Source organism: Pygoscelis adeliae, unplaced genomic scaffold (genome assembly GCF_000699105.1).
Source record: "Pygoscelis adeliae isolate BGI_AS28 unplaced genomic scaffold, ASM69910v1 Scaffold78, whole genome shotgun sequence".
In the NCBI taxonomy this organism is placed as follows: Eukaryota; Metazoa; Chordata; class Aves; order Sphenisciformes; family Spheniscidae; genus Pygoscelis; species Pygoscelis adeliae.
Genome location: NW_008825409.1, coordinates 6,982,214 through 7,003,564, shown reverse-complemented (window position 1 = coordinate 7,003,564; position 21,351 = coordinate 6,982,214). Strand labels below are relative to the sequence as shown.

Sequence of the window (21,351 nt, the reverse complement as noted above, 5' to 3'; positions counted from 1 at the left end):
ATCGATTTTCCCTTTTCACTGCAGATTGTTAGGTTGCACTGCAGGTTGCGTAGGCTGGCTGCAGGTGGTTCTTGTCTTGCCTTTGGTCTCCTAATTGTTGAAAACACAAGTAGAGAACAGCAGTGTGTATTAATTCTAAAATGGCTGAATACAGCAGTGGTCCCCAATTTGCAAATGAGATAAGAAATCTCATAGAAGTTTTGAAAAGCCACAGCTTATCTTTTAATTATCATTATATACTACCAGTGCTTGTAGCAGTGGCGAGGATGAAAATCAATTTTCTTCACATTACAGGTACTCATTGGTAACGTAAGAAAGCTTGCACAATTGTGATAAAAATCTAGATATGGGGAATGCAAGGATTGTATATTAAAATTGTATATACTTCTAAATTTCCTTTCTTATCTACTCTACAAAGCCTAACTTAACCTTTCAAATTCCAATATGCAGAATGTGGCAGCTACTTCAACAGCAGTCAAAATTAAAATAATACTCAAATATGAGATGAGATGTCATTGTTCACTTTTACTGTGATTGACATGATTTTTTTAAATTTAAGATAGAAGGAAGTGAATTTTCTCAAGTGAGATAACATTTTTGTGGGAAAAAAATGTCACTTCAATGAATAGCTTCTCACTGATTTCCCTTGTCTGTGATGGTCTGGGGATTTGCAATGAGGCATGTTGGCTGCTTCGGATAGGATTACCTCAATTAAATAAACACAGAGCTTTTCATTTCAGAAATATTTCACTTAAATAAAATTGTGATTTAGAGAGAGAATTTCTTCTCCAAATGATTTCAAGTGATGTTTTTTAATATGAAAGACATTTTTTGGGGAGGGATACTGTTGGTTATATTACTCCTCATTCCTAAATTCTTCTGTGTGCTCCCTGTTCCTCGTACTTCAATCGGTGTGCATTAAGTTGCTTCTCAGTATCTCATGTTCTCCCCCATGCTGATCTATTTCTCTTGCTCTGTTTATAGTTTTCCCTCATATATTTTTGAAGGACAAAATCTTCATTCATTTAAGTGTTAAGTTTGCCTAATTGGTAGCTTTCCTGAATAGAGAGCTCACTGAGATGCAGACTTCCCCAAACCAGGAATTACAATAAATGACCAAAAGCGAACTTAATTCTGCCTGTTCAGAGCCAGGAGCTGCCCTGGGGAATTTGCAAAACCTCCTTATGTGCCTATTGTGCGAACACTGAGCCATGACGGCGCTCCATCTGCAGTTACGCAAGGAGAAATCTAGGTGGATCGTCCACCTACGCAAAGGGCAGGTCAGACCCCTGTGAATCTGGAGAGAAGCATCTCCTGAAAGATATGATGTGCTTCAGCTCTGTATTATATTGTGTAGATCTATCTGTAGAAGGCAATTGTCTTCTCATGGATATTTATCGGCAGTTAGGGCTAGAAGACAAGTGTGGTCTGTTGGACTAACAATGTGTCATGAGTGTCATGTGGCATTAGTTGATATCACATAGTGAAGAGGCTGTGAAAGATGTAAGTGTTCTGTAAAGAATAGGTGTTTTGACTGAAACAGACAGGCATCAGCACCTCTTATTAACATGGTTCAAAGGCAGCACAGGATAATATGTACGTTTGGACATCAGCTGGAGTTTGAAATTGCAGTTTTGTAGAAGATACCTTCTCATTTCTGTTTTCAGAAGCTTTTGCTTCTGAAGCAAAAGAAGCTTTTGCTTCAGAAGTACAGATTCTGGAAGCTCAGGAGATACATACTACCAGGCAACTGTATTACTTAAGTTTTCTATCACTGCATTTCTTAACTATTGTTTATATAGTATTTATTACCATCCGAATTTGCAGCTAGGTAAAGGATGAAATGTGATACCCAAATTCTCTTGTTCTGATACCATAATTTAGAGGAGAATTGGGATTATAATCATGTTGTGAAATGCTTGGAGTGTGTAGTTGTTAATACAGCTATTAGGAGAAAACAGAAACATAGCCTATCCTGAAACTATATCTTTTTTAAAAAGTTGCTATTATTAATCATTTTCATTTTGGATTAACAAGCATGAGAGAAAATGCTGGTATAATTCTCGCTTTTCATCTGCCCCTACACTGTCATCTTTGCCCTGCTTCTGTCCTTTACAGTTCACACTCCTTTCTTCCACACTTTAAAAGATATAAACATCCCTAAAAGTTGCTTACTGCTGAGTGCCCTCTGTTTTGTGCATGCATGTTTTTGCATCAGTGCAAAAAAATAAAAATAAAATAAAATAACAGTGAACGGTTACAAAGTTGTCTGCTTTTATCAGCCAGGTCCTAAAGCTCCATTACCAAATTCACCATTCTTCCCAGGCACAATCCACTAGAATGGCATGAGCTCTCAGACCCCAGTTCCCCTCAGTGCCTGGGCAAAGCAGCTGCGCAAGGGTTGCCATCTTTCGAATGCCCTTTCTTTGGACCCTCTTCTGTTGGTGCCTTTCCTATTTGAACATGAATATGCCTTATACAGCAGCATTACTTCAGACCTTTACCAGGAATAACTTGCTCAATAAGATCAGTTTTGCTTTGCTTAATGTTTGCAGCATGCTGATGGTTCATTGAGTCCTCCAACCTATTTCCACTTCAGCCCAACCTGTTGTTTCCTTTGCAGCTGCCTTCTCAATTCTTGTACTTACCCCAAATTCTGCTGTTATCACATGCCCTGCAGGAGCCAGCTGAGTGGGGTTTGCTTTATTTGCCTAAAAAAAATCATTAGCTTACCAAAGGACAGGACTGCTAAGGGCTGTTTCGGGGGTTGGGAAAAAAAACCCAACTCTTTCAGACTCCCTCACGTCCAAGCATCAGCTGCATGGTTGCTGCTGTTGCTCCCCAGGCAGTGGTTGAGATGGTAGTAAAGAAAGGCAGATGGAGCAGAGTACGATAATGTGGACAATGGGATTACTTCTTAGTATTCCTAGGTTCTCTGCGATTGCTATTATCAACATCCAGACTTATGGTACTCTAACAAAGAAAGGCATAAGCATGTTAGACTGAGAAGTCTACCTCTGATAAGCTATTAATGCATACTGAAATTCTGGAGATAAATGGAAAATGGGGTAATTATTTGTTTTCCTAAACCCTTCTAAACAACAGAAGTTATTCTAATAGGCCTATACTTTCTTGGCTCACTGGTATTCTCCAGTCGCAAATTTGATATATTTATAAAACCTTGAATTTTATAGATTCACCAAAATCATTGCTATTTACCCTATTCTTTAGGTGCAATGAAGTTTCTTAGGTGAATGGCAACAACCAAGGAGAATGCAGCCCAGAATGAGAGCAACAATGTTTACAGCTCTTATCATTTCATTAGGTGCCTTTCTCCCCCAGTGCTAATGCTAGTGCATTGTGCAATGTTCATTCTGATCCCTAGGTTTGTGGAAAAAAAAATAAAATAGAGAATTTGCCCATTTTAAAAAATACTGCTATTGTATTTTTGTGTTTTAAGAATCTTTGGCTCATTTGTCCCAGATTTGGAACAATAACCCTTCTCTGCATGCCAGATTTTTGGATATACTGACTAAGCAAATTAATTTTGGAAGAGCTTAAACCAGAGGAGAGTTCTCAACTGCAACCGTTCTGTACCTGGCATACCCTACTATGTTACAGCCTGTGTGACTTTTCTAGTCACAGAGCATTCTCTTGTATTTCTAGCCAGATGACACTCAGTTATACCTATAAATGGATTATTTCTTCCCCATTCCCTGTTTTGCTTTCTACGCACCATCTGATAATCCAGCAGCAATTCTCAGTGGGTCAAACTCTTAAAGTTCAAAATATTTCTAAAATGTAATTGGAGACAAAAGAGCCCAGGAACAGGCCAAAACCAGTTAACTAAAGTGTACTTGAAATAAATGATCTTCCTTGGCTGCATCCATGCAAATCTACAGGAAGAATACCACTCAGAGTTTTAGGCCAAGTGATATATCACACCCCATGAAAGTTGCAAGAGTGGGCCTCTGTTGACCTGCTATGGTATACCAAAGGGAGTGCCAATGGAGAAAGTCCAATTAATTTCATAGCTGTCTTAAATATGAATGGCTGGTCCTTAATGCAGCCTAATAGGGGAAATGGTAAGAAAAAAGAAGGTCCAGAATGAGGGTATTTCTGTATTTGTTTGGGTGAACTAATCTAGATTTTGAAGTCAGAAGCTTAGCTTATTCTGAATTGATGGGAAATTTGTTTCTCCATTAGTAGGGTTTTATTTTGTCTCAGTTAATGGGAAACACAATATGTTTTCTGCTTTTCTGTTGTGGTAAGCAAGTAGAATCTTTCAGATATCATAACTCCTATAAAGCTGTTTGTACAAGCTCAAAAGCCTTCCACAGTGGTAGTAACATGTTCTTCCTCAATTTTAGTGATAAGGTAGTGTGATATTTTTGATCCTAGGTCTACTTCTCCAGAGACATTTCATAAAACCTGTTCTGTCCCTCTGGGAATGCCCTTGTAATGATTAAAAGTCTTCAAGTCTATCCCTTCTCTGCTTTGTAGCACAAATAAATCCCTCTTACCAATGCATTTAATCCCCTGCATCTTTTGCTTGAAAGCTTCTTACTAATTACAAATGACATGTTAGATTTCCTTGACCAAAGAGGTACTCTCGCCAATAAGTGTCCTAGTGACATGCTGCTCCAAATTCACGTCTTTTTTTAGTAAGGCCTAGATCTAGCTCTATACAATAAGACTAGCTTTTTTACTAACAGTTGAAAGCTATTGAGCCAACTGCACATTCAATTTATTTATTTATTTATGCTTGATCTGCTTGCAAGAGGTAAACAAAGTTCTTGATAACAGTCCAGTGCAGTAGGACAGATAGAGAACAGAACAGCAGGCTTGAAATCAGATGGCTTTGGTTAGTCCACAAGTTCCTCAGAGATGGTGCCCATGATGCAGAATTCCAAGTGGCTTCTCCATGGGCCCTGGCTGCTCTCACTGGATGTGAGCACAGCCTGCAGGTTAGCTTCCTGGCTTGACCGTAGGCCTGTCTCATCATTGCAGACTCACCTGGAGATCCAGACTCTCAGTTGAACCTTGCTGCCGCTGCCCAGCCTGCTTGCCTTGCTGGGGTACTGCAGGACAGGCCCTGTCCGACAAGGACCCTGCTGGCCTGGCATCCCCTTTGGCTCCTTGCCCTTTAGGGAGTAGCTGGCTGGTACTGTGCCCTGACTGCTAGCTTAGGTTGCCTTGAGCCCTGAGGTGTGCACCAGGGAGCCTAGCCTGTGGCTGTCCAGGGCCTTCCCCCTACAACCCCTCCTGATCTCTGGTCTCCCACAGCCCTGACCCCCTGCCTGGGCTTCTTGCGGGACCTTCCCCCAGCACGGGCCTGGGGGGGGCGGTGGTGGTGGTTGTGTCTCCAGGGGCATCCTTGACCCTTTCCAGCCCCTCATGGGCAGTCTGGGCATACCTCCTCCAAGTCTCTTCTGCAGTGTCCCTTTCCTCATCTGCTGTACCTGGCTCCATGCCCCCCACCCCCGCCTCAAAATAGCCCACTGACACCCTGCAGCAATGGCACAACTCCACAGCAAGGCCCCTCCGATCCCAGATGGGAGGTATGCTGGTGAACATGCCAAGGAGGGGAGGCTGCTGCCGGGGCACTGCTAAGCCTTAATGGCCCTGACCAGCCTCACCTGGGACTCCACCTGGGCCCAGGGCTCAGCTGTAATGGGGCTTCTGGGTCCTCAGCTCCTGCCTGGGTGAAGTCAGAAGAGCACCACTCTCCCGTTCAGCTCTTGTGCTTGGCCACTGTCTTTCTGGCTTGACCATGGTCCTGCCTCATCATCATGACTTTGCGCGAGGATCAGGACTCCTGGCTGAAGCTGGCTGTGATGGCTGGGCCTGCCCTGCTTGCCTTGTGGGGTCCTGTGGGATGGGTCCCCAGCTGGCGAGGCCCCTGCCCTGCTGGGACATGTTACCATTCAGGCGATTCTATGATTCTATGATTCTATTCTAAGCACCAGGTCTTGCTTTTTTTTTGGTTGGGTCCTATTGGGTTTGGAGTGTGTTCAGTTTAGATAAATGGCAATTCCCTAAATTTCAGGAAGGCTTTAGTTCCTTGCCTTGTGTTCAGCAGAGCAAGCCTTTTCCACAGGGAAGGCTCTGCCATTGGATTTTGTTATTAAGCATTATGTTACTTTTCTCAGGTATTTTTCTAACATACCCAAGTTTAGGAATCACTTCCTCAGTGGGATTTAATTAAACTCTGACAGTTTAGAAATAAAAATCCTCAATATGCTTCAGAGAAGTTAATAGCCTCTAATGGGAGATCTTTAGTGTGTTTCTTTGTAATTTCTACTATGTTTCTGTTACTGAGTTTGGTATTCACACTTTCCTAGCACTTTTATCAGTGAATCCAGAAGTCTTTGAAAGCTGGCTGAATGGCAGTTTCTTCATTTTTGCAGCTGAAAATTGAGACAATATTTTTTGGTTTTTTTTTCTCCGTTCAATCTGTTTGGGGGTTTGCATCCTCTCTGCGGAGGGTGAAGCACATACTGTGTACATGCAATTCGCTCAGAGGAGACACGCTCAAAATCTGCGAGTCCCGCAGTGCACCACCTTGGGTACCTTTTCGTTGTGGCCCTGGAAATGGGAAGGCAGGGCAACGAGAAGCGTGGTGGTGGGCAGCCTCAGGCCCATTAGTTTGGTCTTACAACGCCCTGCTGCTGGAGGTGACAAAGGCAGCTTTTGGAGAGAGGTGACTGCAGGTGAAAGAAAGGGTGTAATGGCAGCAGTCAGGGAGCCAGGGAAGGACAAGGAGGCATGCCACCGGGCAGGGTTCAGGACAGCAGGCTTCAGGGGATCATGAGGAGTTGCAGCAAGGTGCAGAATGCTGCTGGCTTCTTAGGAGGCTCAGGTATGGGAAAGGTGGACATCACTGTCGTCATGTTGTCAGAGTCACTGTGTTGACCAGAGGGAAATATCTACAAACACTATAAACAGAAGAAGTGAAAACTTTTGTACTCAAAGCAGTGTGTTCGGCAAAGTTGTAAGGATATTAAATAGAAGTCTTAATTACTAATTTGCTTTTAATGATCTTATTTTCCCTTAAGTAGTTGTAGAGGGAATATTTAATGTTTTTTTATTAAAAGATATATGAATTTTAATTATTTGTTCCCAAATCATGTTTTCTATAGTACTGACGATGTGTTGATTTCCCTTTTCAGGTCTTGTCTCTCACTGAAATACTCTGGCCATGTGTGCTTTTCTTGATTCTGGCTGCAATCCGCTTCCAGGAGCCCCCAAAATACAAGGAAAACTGTATGTTTTGTTTCACCTGTGTTCTATTTTGTTTACTTCTGCTTGTAGAAGTATTTAGGAGATATTAAAGATATCTTAGAAGGGGGGACTTAAATGTAGTGGAGTCAATGGAAAGAATTCTACAGTGGGATTCAGTCTTGTCTAGCTGTGGATCTGAGCAAGTCATATTTAAGTGGGAAAGAAATACAAAATTTAAGGTCTGATTTGTCAGACCAGTTTTAGACATCTACTTCGGAGTAAGGTGGATTACTCGGGTTTTAGTTGTACTTATTTCTTCCCATTGAGTAATGGAGTTGAGATGACTGGCTCAGAGGTAGATAATTATGCAGTAGATATTAACAGTTAGACAAGATGAGTCTTACCCCTACCCAATTCCTGGGATTTAGAATGAACATTTTGTAAATAATAAATTCTTCCACTTCCATCAACACTTCAAAACTTGTTATGACTACCTCCACCTTATAAAGTTATTTTTGCTTTTATCTTGTCAAAAGTTATCTTCATTGAGAAAAGAATGACTTGTGATATTATAGTCTATTCAGTTTATTATTCTGTTATTCACAGATGTCAGTAAGCTGGGGATAAACCAGCTTTAGCCACATTAAAAACCAATTTGGTAAAACAATTATAGATCTGTAGAGTGAAACATCTGGAGAGAATCTAGCCTGCACTATATACATTTACTTTAGACCAGCTCTAGTCTGGACCCAAGGATGCAATACATGCTAATGGTTTGAGTACATGAAGTGTGCTCTTGGAGTACATCTTCTGCTTTGTTTTAGCAGAAAGGGATCCAGTGTACGTGCTCAGAGAGCTTTCTACAATGTGAACTGCAGTGTGCTAAGTAAAAATAACTCATCTGCAAATGGCACTGGTCATTCACAACTCAAAATTCATTATTTTATACATCAGCTACAGTTCCTGAGGAATGAAGGATGATTTGACTAACAGCGCAATTTCTAATGGTACATGTCTCAAAAATATTGGCACCTGAATTTAAATAAAATCAGGATTTTTAAGTATCATGTACATGTAGTAAATTCCCTATTTGTGCATCTTTCAATTCTGAATATTCAGTCAGAGTGCTAGCCCAAATGCTAGCTTTCTTATCTCCTTCTCATTTTGTTCCCTTAATTTTGATCTAATGGTTGCCAAAAGAAGGTTATTCAGAGAAAGAGGGGAGTGACTTTTCAAATATTTCTCAATTTTAGCTGTTTTAAACAGAGAAATGAAGTTAAATAGGAAACTTATAGCTATTCCTTATGTTTCAAAATAAGCAAAAAGTTGCTTTATATTTTGAAGTTTGAATTCTCAGAACTGTGGAGAGATATGGATAAATTCCAGAGACATGGAAAATTTGCTGTTTAGATAGTCTTGGTGGATGTACATTCAGACATTGCTGAATACCAGTTCCTTCATCTCATGAAAGCCTGGGAGAAAAGAGGAAATACTATTTTGTGAAGAAGTCTATATTATAATCTAGGTCACAAGTCATTTTGGGCAGAGAGCCTGGAAAGCATATGATGTTGCAATGGCATTACTACCATGAAAATCAGCTTTTCAAAGATTGCTCTCAAATGTTATACCCTGTTGTTACAGTCTGACACAGAAGTTATTGATTTTCTGTGGTGAATTAGTTGTTCTTAAATGGGACACCAGCCATCGATAAAACTTCATTGTTTGCAGGCGACAAAGCCACTTTCTAGGAGAAGGGAACACAGTGTGATGGTACAGGTTTGTAACTGTAATGTCACTGGTTTTAATTCTGCCTCTGCTTGGTTTTAGGTTACTTAGAAGCTCGGGATTTACCAAGTCGGGGCCTTTATCCTTTCATGCGGACACTTTTCTGTAATGTTGGTTCAAGATGCAAGAATACTAGTTACACAACACAGAAAAACAACTGCTTACGGTAAGTTATACAAATTTGACAGAGCTGTTGGTATCACAGTGCGCCTTTTTCTACAACAAAGGTTCTTATTGTCTTGTAGACAGGTAGAACAGGCGCTTTGTTACTCTGTGCTAAAAGTTGCCTTCAGTGTCCTTATGAATGCAAAAGATGTAGGACCTTAGTCATGCCTCTTCCTAATTTTTGTTTGCCTTTCTTGGGCATTTAATTCTGTTATTAGATGCTGAACACCGTTTTGGGGGAAAACTGGAGAGATACCTTGTGATATTCTTGCCCTTCACTGCTGCCATATGAGACCATACTTTTATCCTTCACTAGAAAGTCTTTTATTACAAGAGGGTGAGATTGAGCAAGTAAAAGTATATCATACATGGATTTAAACTTTGAATAGTTTGGAAGCATACATGGTGGGAGAAATAAACACAGAAAAGCAAAACAAGGATAACTCTCAAGTAAGACCCACAAAGAGCCAAAAAGGAGTAGCAGAAGCTCTGTACAAAAAAGAACTTGAAAAAGTAGTCTGTAAGAGGGCCTTGTCACAGGATCCCAGAATGCAGAAAGAAAAAAGATGAACTCGAATTTGTGCTTTTTCTTTAAGAAATGTAGTAATTTCATCTACTTCAAAATGTTGAAAAGCATTGAGATTCAAAGACACTTATGCAAATTGGCTGAAGGATGTAGTCATAAGAAACCTTTCAAAATATATAACAATAAAGTCAAATTAAGGTGAGCTAATCAGAATATGTGTGTATATATAAGTATGCTTATTCTTAGAAATTTGAGAATATCTGCCAAAAAAGATCTTAGAGTTTTGAGCCAGGTAAGTGTGTAAGAGCATCAAGTTTTTATGGTTTATTATTGTAGAAGTTTATAGGTAGCAATAAATTCAGCGTGCAGCAAGTTGGAAAGCTTCAGTATCAGTAATAGGCCATAATACTTACCATTTGATCCAGACGGTCTGTTCTAGTTATTTGTACATGTAGAGAGTTGTTGATTGAGCACAAGACCATGCAAAATAAATCTTGTTTATGGGCAAACACCTTCTACATAAAGCAATAATTTGTGAGTAGAATTGAAATCTTAACTGTTTAAGCCACGAATCATTATTAGTCCAGATCTAGTATTACACAAAATACTTATATACAGAAATAACAGTATTACAGTAATATCCCTAAACAAAAATTCTCCTCATAATAATAATACAGTTAAAACTGTTACACAACCACTTAGTTTCTACTCCTTTCCCTGGGGTTATGCTTACCTTTGCACTTGCTCCTCTGGGTCATAAGGTCAGTGGCTGCAGTCTGGTGGTGGTGGGGTTGTTATGGCAAGTCATGATCTGGAGCCCTTTACCTGGAGAAATGTGGTTTGATGGCTTTTCGCTCTAGGGTGCTCTTGGGGTCACTTATGTTTGCTTATGTGCTTTTATACCTTGCTTGTTCTCTATTGGCCTGCATCTCTATAATATATCTGAATTTATATGGTACATCTGAATATATATAGTATCTTTTAGATATGTTGGGTACCTGTTCTTTTTTCTTGATACTTATAAATTGGCTTTGTCTGGCTATAATTCTGCATTTTAACTGACCACTGGTGAGTTGTTTATAGATATGGGGTCCTCAGCGCCAGCCTGTGCCCCATCTCTTATAATCCCAGGCCTGTACTCCAGTACAGTGCATCCTGTGTCCCCACTTCTCAGGGCCTCTACTATTATGCTGGGCCTGTGTTCCTCTGCACTGCTTTGCTATGGTAATCATAAATATCTCATTTTGTACTGAATGATCACTTGTTACTACTATCTGTATAAAACTGGTGGTATTATACAATGACAAGTGAAAGTAAAGCAAATAGCCATCTGGCCAGAAAAAAAAAAAAGGTTAAAACTAAACCAAGTCAAAACCAAAACTGCAGGCACATTAAGACAAGTTCAGACAAAGCAAAGGTGGCAAGCCTTTGTGCCATGGTCTTGCAAACTCAGTACAAAGCCTGTAGCCTGTTATTTGCAGTGGCAATACTACACTATTGGGTTATAGACTTACAATAGCTGTTGGCCTTTTTAAAATTTTTTTCCTAAAAGGATAGTTTCTATTTATATCACTAGTCCAGACGCCATCTAAGTGTGTTAAACCTCTAGAAACTATGAACTATATTGACTACTCTGCATGATTTTTTACACTGCTTTGACTGAACTGCCCAAATTATATTTCAGCTCAAAAGAAAAGCAGGAAAGAACTTCCTGGAGGCAGTCTTAGACCTACTTAAAAATTGGGGAAATTATTCAGTGGCTTTCAATTTTTCAACTGAAAAATAAAATGCATGCATGTATGCATATTTATACACTCAATAGGCTACACTGAGCAGCATATAGCCTAGGTAGGGAAAAGGGGTGAAAAGGTAGGATGAAGTTCATTCTGAGGTCAGTCTATTCCAGCAGGTCCATCAGTATAAATTAAATCAACCTCAGGGCTGCTCTGACTTATGCTGGCTGCCAACAGCCTTAGGAATACAGACTGTCAGCTTGATCAGCCAAACATAACTGAATTCTACAATGTTCCTGTGTTGACTGGAGAGAAGGGGTGGCACAGGAACAGTAATACCAATTATCTTCCCTTTGGGGATTTGTACCAAACCATAGGTGGTTCTTTACAATAATTTTCAGGGACATTTTTGCATCAACAATGCTGTGTTTATTAAGGGTAAATCAAAGACTGTGCATAGTTTGCATGGACACAACCCATTTATTTTCACGGTATGTACCACATCAGTGCTATCAGTTTGAAATATAGTTGTTGCCTTTTGGACAAAGTAATTCTATGACTTCTGTTGGAACCTCCACTATGAAAGCCATAAACCACCCAAATAACTATTTGTCAGTGAGCAGCCTGAGCAGGTTGCTCCATGAGGGGGGCTGAGTCAGAGGTTGAAGTCATCCTGTTGCAGGCTATGCCCTCACAGATGTGGCACCATCCCCCCAGGCAATAGGCTCCATTAACAGCCTCTGACATGGTGAGAAGATGAGCCAGGTGAAGGCTACAACTACCTCATCAACTTTGATTTGCAGAAAAATCTGCCACCTCCTCTGATGCCTCGGAAAGCATCCATTTTTCAACAGCTCCGAGGCTTTGCTCCTTGCTCCCCTCTTCAGCCACTGCAAAAGCTGCTGGCTTGCAGCTCTTTGATGTGATTCCCTAGCCTGTTACACTCAGCAGTATCGCAGAGGAGTAAGGAAATATTTAGGAGGTATATTTAGGAGCTCCCATGGCAAAGGACATTTTTCTCTGCTCTTTCCAGAATGTTCCAACCCCCACCTCATCTTAATGGAACACAGAGTAAAACTGAGAGCATGCAAGTAAGATAAAAACTATGCAGCAGTGTCCTATGGCCTTACACCCACACCCACAAATGAGAGTGCCTGTGCATGGAAACATAATGTGTTCCCAGTACTCTTAATTCCACTGCAAATCTTGCAGAATGTGGTGGGATTTGCCCTGGCAGCTCAGACTCCTAGACCTATGTTTGTTTGACTTCTCAAACCTGAAAGAAAATTAAGCTTAGGTTTTCTCAAACTTAGAACTACAAAGATCACGAAAACAAGACTCTAAAATGTTATTTCTAAGCACATTAGTTTATTTCTCTTTATTTAGCTTCAAGTAGTAGCAGCCTGAGCAGCCTCACCCTGTAGGTGTGTTGGAGCCCCAGGTCTACCTCTGGCATCTTCTCCTGGATGGACCCCTCAGTCCCAGTTGGTAGCCTTGTCTCCTTTGGCACCTGACTGGACTCCTGGGCTCATCCCACCGTGTTGGGGCTGTCGCTGGAGCCTGTGACCCACCCCCAGCTCTGCCTGCTGGCTAGGATCCTGGGGGATGGTGTCCCACTGGTGAGGGCATGTCCTCCTCCAGGGTCGCCTCAGCTCCTAGCTTGGCCCCCCTCCTGGAGCAGCCCCATTCACACCGGTCCTTTTCTTGTTACTGATTTTATTGATACCTGGTCCTCCGTGGTTCTCCAGTGGAGTAGTGTCAGAAGAGCTCATGTACAAGAGCAGGTATGGAAAAACAAAATCAAGGAAGGTCTAAGCAACAAAGATAGCACTTGCATAAGAATTGCTTAGAGGGTCAAATTTTTCTTTAATGATGTGTATCTTCAAATGAAAAAAGAAATAATTCTGCAGGATAGCTGTACATCTGCAGCAACTTATTGGAATAGTAACCCTATGTGGCCTGCGCCAGATTCTGTAGTCTTATGCTATGTCGTTGGAAAACAGAAACCAAAGCAATTTTCATGATCTTGCTTATAGATTGTCAGAGAGTTGGGGAGAAAAGGAATTTTTAACGTGAGTTTTCTCCATTTTATAGCCAATTAAGAACAACACTTTTCTGGTTGTTTATATTTTTTGGTCTATTGCATTTTAGAAGGGTTATAATTGCATGCAACATGGAAGGGAAAGATCTTTCCTTTTTGTGACAGACACGCAGTAAGCTATTGTCCGGCATGTGTATTGGTTGATGGAGATACCATGTCTCCAGGCTGTCCTGAGATGGTGCAGAACAGGAGCCAACACAGCTGGGGCTTTGCAATTTTAGAGAGAAATTTTTAATGTGGCAACAGGGGTGAGGTTGAGACAAGAGTTTGCTGAGAGGCTTATGAAAATCACCAGTCTAAATGGCATTGCACATCATAGCTGAGATCTCAGATGAGCTCTGAAATATTCTTATTGTCATCTGGAGTAACTGGGTAATTTGGACAGAGTTAGCATTTCTGAGTCATGACTTTAGGAAATGCCAATTGCTTTTACATGCTGAAAGAGATGCAGAGTCTTTTTGCTCTTTTGCAGTGTTTTGTCATGGTCAAAACTCGTATAAATGTATGTCTTTAGTTTGATTTCTGTCCTCATGCAAGTATTTCTGGAAATGCACAATTAAGGGAAGAGTTACCATAGATGATAATGAAATGATATGTATATATATACACACATCTTCTCCTAACACCCCAGCTCTAATTCTGTATATCCTGTGCTACAAGTTACCGCCTTCCTCCTTTTGTCCTTTTTGTCATCCCTTGCTTCTCCTCTTCATTGTTCCTAGCAACTGCTGCTGTTGACTTCCTTTACACATACACAGGTAAGTTAGTGTCATCTTCTGCCCCAGAAAGCACACACTGAAGGCTCTTTGGGAGAGTAGCAGTACAAAAATTAAATATTTTTGTTGGCACAATGTCTGAAAAATGTTTGCCTTGACTGTCCCTGCAGCTGGTTTTGAAGTCTAGTTTCTTATCTTTTTGGCAAGATGGTGACATCTTCCTGCAATTTTGTGTAACTTGTGCTGAATTAAGAAACCAGTAGTATCTTGTAGCATTCTTATTAGAAGATAAATATGGTCCCCCATTACCATGTTGAGGATATATAATATCCTTTAAAACTTAGCATGGACATTCAGCAAATGGAACCTCAGTACTATTTTAATCTGTGTCATAAAACTGAGCCTGATAACTAATATCATGCCCATTGCCATTTCCTCTTCCAAAGGAGGTTGCACTCAGCTCCAAGAGTAGCCAGAGGAAGGGCTGTAGCAATGATGGCAAAAGTGGGGCACAAGTGGCAGCTGGCTGACATCGCTCCTGCCCTGGAAATCCCCATAAAGCTAATAGTTCAGAAACAGCATGTCCGAACTGCTGCTCTCATTCTGCTGAGAGGCTTGTGCTTGGGAGTGTGATGTTTCTATGAGTTTTTCAGGTTGCACTCGCTGCCTTCTCTTCTGTAATAGCTGGGCCTTATGCCTGGTTTTTGGCCCTTCTTCCATACCCTAAATATCTACACTCCCCTACTGTTTCCCAGCTTCCCTTCCAGTTTCACCATCAACTTGTTTTTCCCTGCACTTCTCCCTGGAGCTCTTCAGAGCCACCACGCTCCAAATGATGCCAGCTGTTTTCTTCAATGTTTCTAGTCTGTGTATCTTCCCCAGTGCCCCCCCGCCCCGTGTACTCCATGGGACCCCTTGCAGGACTCTCAGGCCCGGAGACACTGAAGGGACAGCCCAGCTGAGCTTGCTGTCCTGCTTGGGCAAGGGTCAGAGCAGAAGGTCTAAGCAGGCTGCTGCTGCTGCCTCGCACAGCACCTAGGGCAGCATGACCTGAAGCCTTTTGACCAACTTCTTAGTTCAAAGGAAGCTTTACAGCCACCAATGAAACATTTTGAAGCTAAGTGATGAAGAGCAGACAGCATTTTTCCTCGCTCAAACTCGGGGCTGGGGGAGTTCAGTTTTTCTCTTGTTTGAAAAGCTATTGCTAAACAGACCCTGCTTATCTATTATATTTGCTACCTACCTGCTCTGAGAACTGCTCGCTGCTCTGCTTGTGCGGTGTGAGGCTGAATGGTTTCTGGGCTGGGATTACTCACATGAGATTCAGATTAACAGAAGTGATCAATGTTCACACAATTCAGCCTGTGTTATTGGGTATGTTTCTGCTATATATCAAACAGATGGCTATAGAACATAAAATTAGATTCCAAGAGGGTTTTTTTGTTCCCCTGCTCTTTATCAACCCAAGCTTTGCAGATCCAAGGTGCAGCAGAGTCAGCGATGGGGGTAGAGGAGAGGGAGTTACTAACTCCACCATCACAGTCATCTCTGCAACCTGCAGCTGGCAGGGAGTCCAGGTAGCACCAGCAGCCCTGGTGCCAGTGTTGAGCCCAGCCATATACTCCCATGTGAGTAGACGTGTCCTTTTTCCCCAATGCATTATTGTTTGCAATGCTTCTAAACTAGGGAGATTTGTACGTGGGGAAGCAAGGCTTATGTCTAGTTTGGAGGGAAAACAACATGGGTTGAAATACTGCCTTTGTGCTCCACTTCTCTGAATACTTGTGATCATTTTAAGTGACCTTGTTTTGTGAGTTTAGTTGTCAATTTAAAGTTCAGCATGTATTTAAAAAAAAAAAAAAATCTGTGGAAAATCCCGTGGAAACTGAGCTAGAGTATTGGGGTTTTTTTTAAGTTCTGACTGGATTTGTGTTTTAACCAATGTGGTTGTTACTATTCTGGTCAAGTGCTGGCCACTTGTTCATGCTCAAAAAGCAGAGTGCTAGAAAGTTTTCAGTATGTAGTTAGTGTTCCTGTTCTTCTTTGCCAAACACCAGTGTTTCTAGCTGTCTGAAATTTCAGGCAGTAAGTGTGTTAGTAATACTGGGATTTATGTGGTAGTTTTCAAAAACAATAGTTAAAATGCAGCTATTAATCACCCTAAAAGCTGCCCTCTGAACAACAGAAACCTGCTTTTTAAAACTTTATTTAAAAGCGAAAAAAAATGTGGTGAGGAATTGTTCTGCCTTTAGTCCATTAAAGTTTGAGGCTGGTGAAAGAGTTTTCCAAAATCCTACTGGCTGTTGGCCAAGTTGGAATCGAAATAAACTGCACTGAGACAATCAAGAACTTGTTTTAAGATTAAATTTTCTTTTCATCCTTTAGTCTAAAGTTGCAGGCAGCTTTGCGGGTGCCTGAACAAATGAGCATCAGGGAGGGAGAGAAGGAGAAATGAGAGAATCAGAAATCAGTGGCTGATGTTTTTTGCTTCGGTTTGTGAATCTCTCTCATTAGGTTTTTCTTCACCAGTAAGTAGAATTGTGCTGAAAACTAGTATTTGCATACAAGTTTGACAAGAAAGGAATGTAACTCTATTATGTTTTTGTAAGTGGGGCTTATGTGACAGTTAACTGTGCTTCTAATGAAAGATAGCAATAGTTTTGCTACACAGGATTTCACCCTAAGATAATTTGAACTTCCAATAAGATAAAACAGAATTCAACTGCCTAGTAAAAGATGATTATTCCTAGTTAAATATGATTATTCCATTGTTTATGGTGCCTTGGGAGAGTCTAAGTTATTTTGTCTTGTATAGGGATGCTTAAATGACTTTTTGACTTCTGATTTCATCTTGAAAGTATTGTTAGAAAATTGTTGTGCTATTGATTAGCCACCAGATGGTGGTATGGTAGAGATAATAGAGATAACATGTACCAGGGGTTTAGCTGTAAGCTAAAATCAGGGAAAAGCCGGTAATGATAGTAGGATACTATTTTTATAGGTTGTTGCATGTATTTGAAAAAACAAGCTGTCATATCCCAAATACAAACCTTACAGGTTTTCTGAACAACAGATACTTTTTGTGTGTTGAGTCAGCATAAGGCAAAAATAGGTAGCCAGAGACACCATTCTTCTCTCTTTTCAAGTAGAAGGATACCTTGAGGAGCACATCATCTGGAATCAGCATACGTTTTTTAGTATGGATGTTTTTTTGTTAAGGTGGTGGAATTGTTATCATAGTTCTGTTGCTTAGTAAACTAACTAAAGAGGAAGCACCAACTTTCTTCAGGGCCCAGAAAGAGGGACTTACCTATATTTCATCTGGTGCCATTGACCAACTTACCTGTTCTGGTTGCAGCGCGTTGCCTTAGATGCAATAGGAAAGCCTGAACTTCAGGCTACAGGCCATCAAAGAACCATCACCTGGACTCATGATAAAGCAGGGGAGAAAAGTTGAGTGTGTTCAGCAACATCAAAGACTTCTTCAGATGTGTCTGTCTTTGGCTGCTTCCAGAATTGGGTTACTGGCATAGGTGAGCTGCTCCAGCTCAGCAATTTTTCATTGCCCACTTTCCTGAGGGTTTGAGACTCAGTGTTGCAATTTGCACACTAATGAACTGGACTAAATAAAAGTTGTGTAAATGCATAATACTTAAAAAAAAAAAAATCAGAATACTGCTGTGAGTATATACACATTTTTCAGCTACTTGCTTCCAGTTTGTAATTACCTCCCCTGTCCCATTTCTTTCTGTGGAAAAGTACTTCAGGCATCCAAAGTGGTCCAGAGAGATTCACAGGACCTGATCTAGACTTCATGAAGGAGATAGAAGAACTTGCAAAGGGATTTATTGAGACCACAGAGAAAACCATGGCTTTAGAAAAGCTATGGGAGGAAAACTCAAAGTTCTCAGGTAAGCTGTGATCTTTCTAACAATGAGTTGCTTTGTCTGTCAGGTAGTGATAACCATCAAACAAAGGAATGCTCTTATCTTAAAAATAAAATGAACAAACTAAAATTTTAGCTATTCTGAAAAAAACCACTTTTATGATTATGATTACTGTGGCCATCATAAAATTATCAGCAAAACAACTTTCTAAAACTGTGCCCTTGTTTTACTATTTGATAGTTAACAAAATACTATGAGGGGAAAGGTTTAAAGGTAAGGATTAATAATCTGAGTACATGGGTACTTGGTCTAACATGCATTCAGAAGTAACTTATCAGGATTTAAGTCTTTCTCCCCAGGTTTTTCTGTTGTACTAGAGAGTATAGGGATGGAAAACCTCAGCAGCTCACACCTGGCGACCTGTAGGCAAACAAGTCAGTCTTGCACTGAAAGAGTGAGACTGGAAAGACCAAGTTCTGATGCTCCTGCTCTGTTCCCACCCATGCTGCACAGCCTTGCTGCTGTAGCAGGTGGGCATTGAAGACCTACTACTACCCTGCCTTTCTGGCTGAGTGTTCAAGCAGAAAGATTTAGGTGAAAGTGTCATTTTCATGTCTGGCTGTCTGGGAGCTAGTACGTTCATCTAGTGTTGATGTGATGATTTTGCCTTTCTGAAAAGCAAATGGTAAGCAACTTCTTTTAAATTGTTTTTGTGATAATAGTAAAGGTATAGGAAAACAGAAAAACAAGTAGATCACTGTCTTTCTAGGGTATTAGTTGTTTCACATGCCTTTACTCCTGTAGAAATGCCCTTTGTGTACTACTTGCTATTGCTTATAAAATTGATTTTTATGAAGTTAATAATGCCTCCCTGTAAAGGAAAATATTTGCTTTTACAGGGCTCCATAACATCACCGCTTTTCTTACTGTAAGTATTTTTATAGTCTATTTCCAAATTACAGTTCTGGATTTTGAGGCATCTTTATTATAATGGTTAGAAATTTGTATCCTGTCAAGTTTTAGTAAACTATGTTTAAAAAAAAAATTGGTATGTTGTTGAAGGAAAAAACGATGTCTTGTAAATTTGATAGAGGTTCAGTGGTTTCTAGATTACTGATTTAAACCAGTCTAGGTGTATTTGGCTTGCATGGCAAGGTTTTGGCAGCAGGGGGGCTACAGGGGTGTCTTCTGTGAGAAGCTGCTTAGAAGCTTCCCCCATGTCTGATAGAGCCAATGCCAGCTGGCTCCAAAAGGGACCCGCCACTGGCCAAGGCTGAGCCCATCAGCGACGGTGGTAGCACCTCTGGGATAACATGCCATCAGCAACGGTGGTAGCACCTCTGTGATAACATATTTAAGAAGGGGGAAAAAACTTGTGCAACTGCAGCTGGAGAGAGGAGTGAGAATATGTGAGAGAAACAACTCTGCAGACACCAAGGTCAGTGAAGAAGGAGGGGGAGGAGGTGCTCCAGGCACCAGAGCAGAGATTCCCCTGCAGCCCTTGGTGAAGACCATGGTGAGGCAGGCTGTCCCCCTGCAGCCCATGGAGGTCCACAGTGGAGCAGATATCGACCTGCAGCCCATGGAGGACCCCACGCTGGAGCAGGTGGATGCACCTGAAGGAGGCTGAGACTCCGTGGGAAGCCCACGCTGGAGCAGGCTCCTGGCAGGACCTGTGAACTGCGTGGAGAGAGAGAAGCCCATGCTGGAGCAGGTTTGCTGGCAGGACTTGTGACCCCATGGGGGACCCACGCTGGAGCAGTCTGTTCCTGAAGGACTGCACCCTGTGGAATGGACCCATGCTGGAGCAGGAGAAGAGTGTGAGGAGTCCTCCCCCTGAGGAGGAAGGAGTGGCAGAGACATGTGATGAACTGATTGCAACCCCCAACCCCATCCCCCTGTGCTGCTCGGGGCGGGGAGAGGTAGAGAATTCGGGAGTAAAGTTAAGCCTGGGAAGAAGGGAGGGGTGGGGGGGAAGGTATTTTAAAATTTGATTTTATTTCTTATTACCCTAATCTGATTTGATTGGTAATAAATTAAACTGATTTCCCCAAGTCGAGTCTGTTTTACCCGTGATGGTAATTGGTGAGTGATCTCTCCCTGTCCTTATCTTGACCCATGAGCCTTCCGTTATATTTTCTCTCCCCTGTCCAGTTGAGGAGGGGAGTGATAGAGCGGCTTTGGTGGGCGCCTGACATCCAGCCAGGGTCAACCCACCACACTAGGTTGTTTGTAGCTAAAATTCACAACTATTTGAAGGCTAATTGTTCATTAGGAGCAATTTAAAAGTGCATCTGCCAGACCTTGTGTGGTTGTATTAAATCATATTACAGAATATCTTGCAAGGAACTCTTATCCTAATGTGTACTTATTATTAAAAAAATACCCAACCGAAACAAAAAAAAATCCAAAAACCCAACCCAAAACTTAAAAAAGGACTGCAGTGAGATTGAAAAGATGGGGCTCTTGCTTGGATGAGATTACTTTGAATTCAAATTTGTGATCCAGTAAATATGACAAGCAGACTCAAGTGGGGGTGAAGGAAGACAGATTTGCAATATGTAGCATAATTCCTGTCAGAATCAATTTGGCAGTTTATGTGAAAGAAGTTTGGTCTTTGTGCTGTCCCTAATGCATTAGTCTTTCACCCCGGCAATCTCAACAAAAAGAGGAAGACTGAATGGGCACAGTAGTGGATCTCCATTACCGTCAATTTTGTATCTTTCACAGATCACTGGTTTAACTTTAAATATTTTAAAATGCATTTTCTCCGTATGTGATTGATTGTAACTGCTACTTCATGAAACCTAGATTTCCAATTTATAACTTAAAATTAGATGGCATTTTTATAGTATCATTTTTAAATTGCTCATGAGATTCTTGATTGAAAGGAGCTGTATCAATATGAAATTTCATTTCTGGAATGGAATATAAAATAGAATGTATTTATCAACATTAAGAAAATATTTAGTAGAAAGTAACCTATCATTAGTAACAAAGCTTGTATACACAAGCTTCTTTTTGTATAAACCATGCTCATGTTACCATTAGTCAAACGAGCCCTAGTGAAACATTAATTTAGAGAAACAAAGACTGCATAATAAACAAGTATGATAGATCCTATGTTTTGCATAGGCATGTGATAGTGTAGTCCTACAAAAGAAGTAGTTTTACCCCAGTCCTTCTTTAAAGAGCCATTCTTACAATTTATTAT

At 41.0% G+C, this 21,351-nt stretch overlaps 1 protein-coding gene across 1 annotated transcript in view; it reads left to right on the top strand.

Moving 5' to 3' along the window:
* Positions 1 to 21,351, top strand: part of ABCA13 (ATP-binding cassette, sub-family A (ABC1), member 13) — a 211,841-nt gene that overhangs the window by 150 nt on the left and 190,340 nt on the right. Inside the window, exons 2-5 of the mRNA XM_009330486.1 lie at positions 7,173 to 7,266; positions 9,052 to 9,175; positions 18,010 to 18,161; positions 18,497 to 18,591. Coding sequence (XP_009328761.1) covers positions 7,173 to 7,266; positions 9,052 to 9,175; positions 18,010 to 18,161; positions 18,497 to 18,591 — 465 coding nt within the window. The remainder of the gene's footprint in view (positions 1 to 7,172; positions 7,267 to 9,051; positions 9,176 to 18,009; positions 18,162 to 18,496; positions 18,592 to 21,351) is intronic.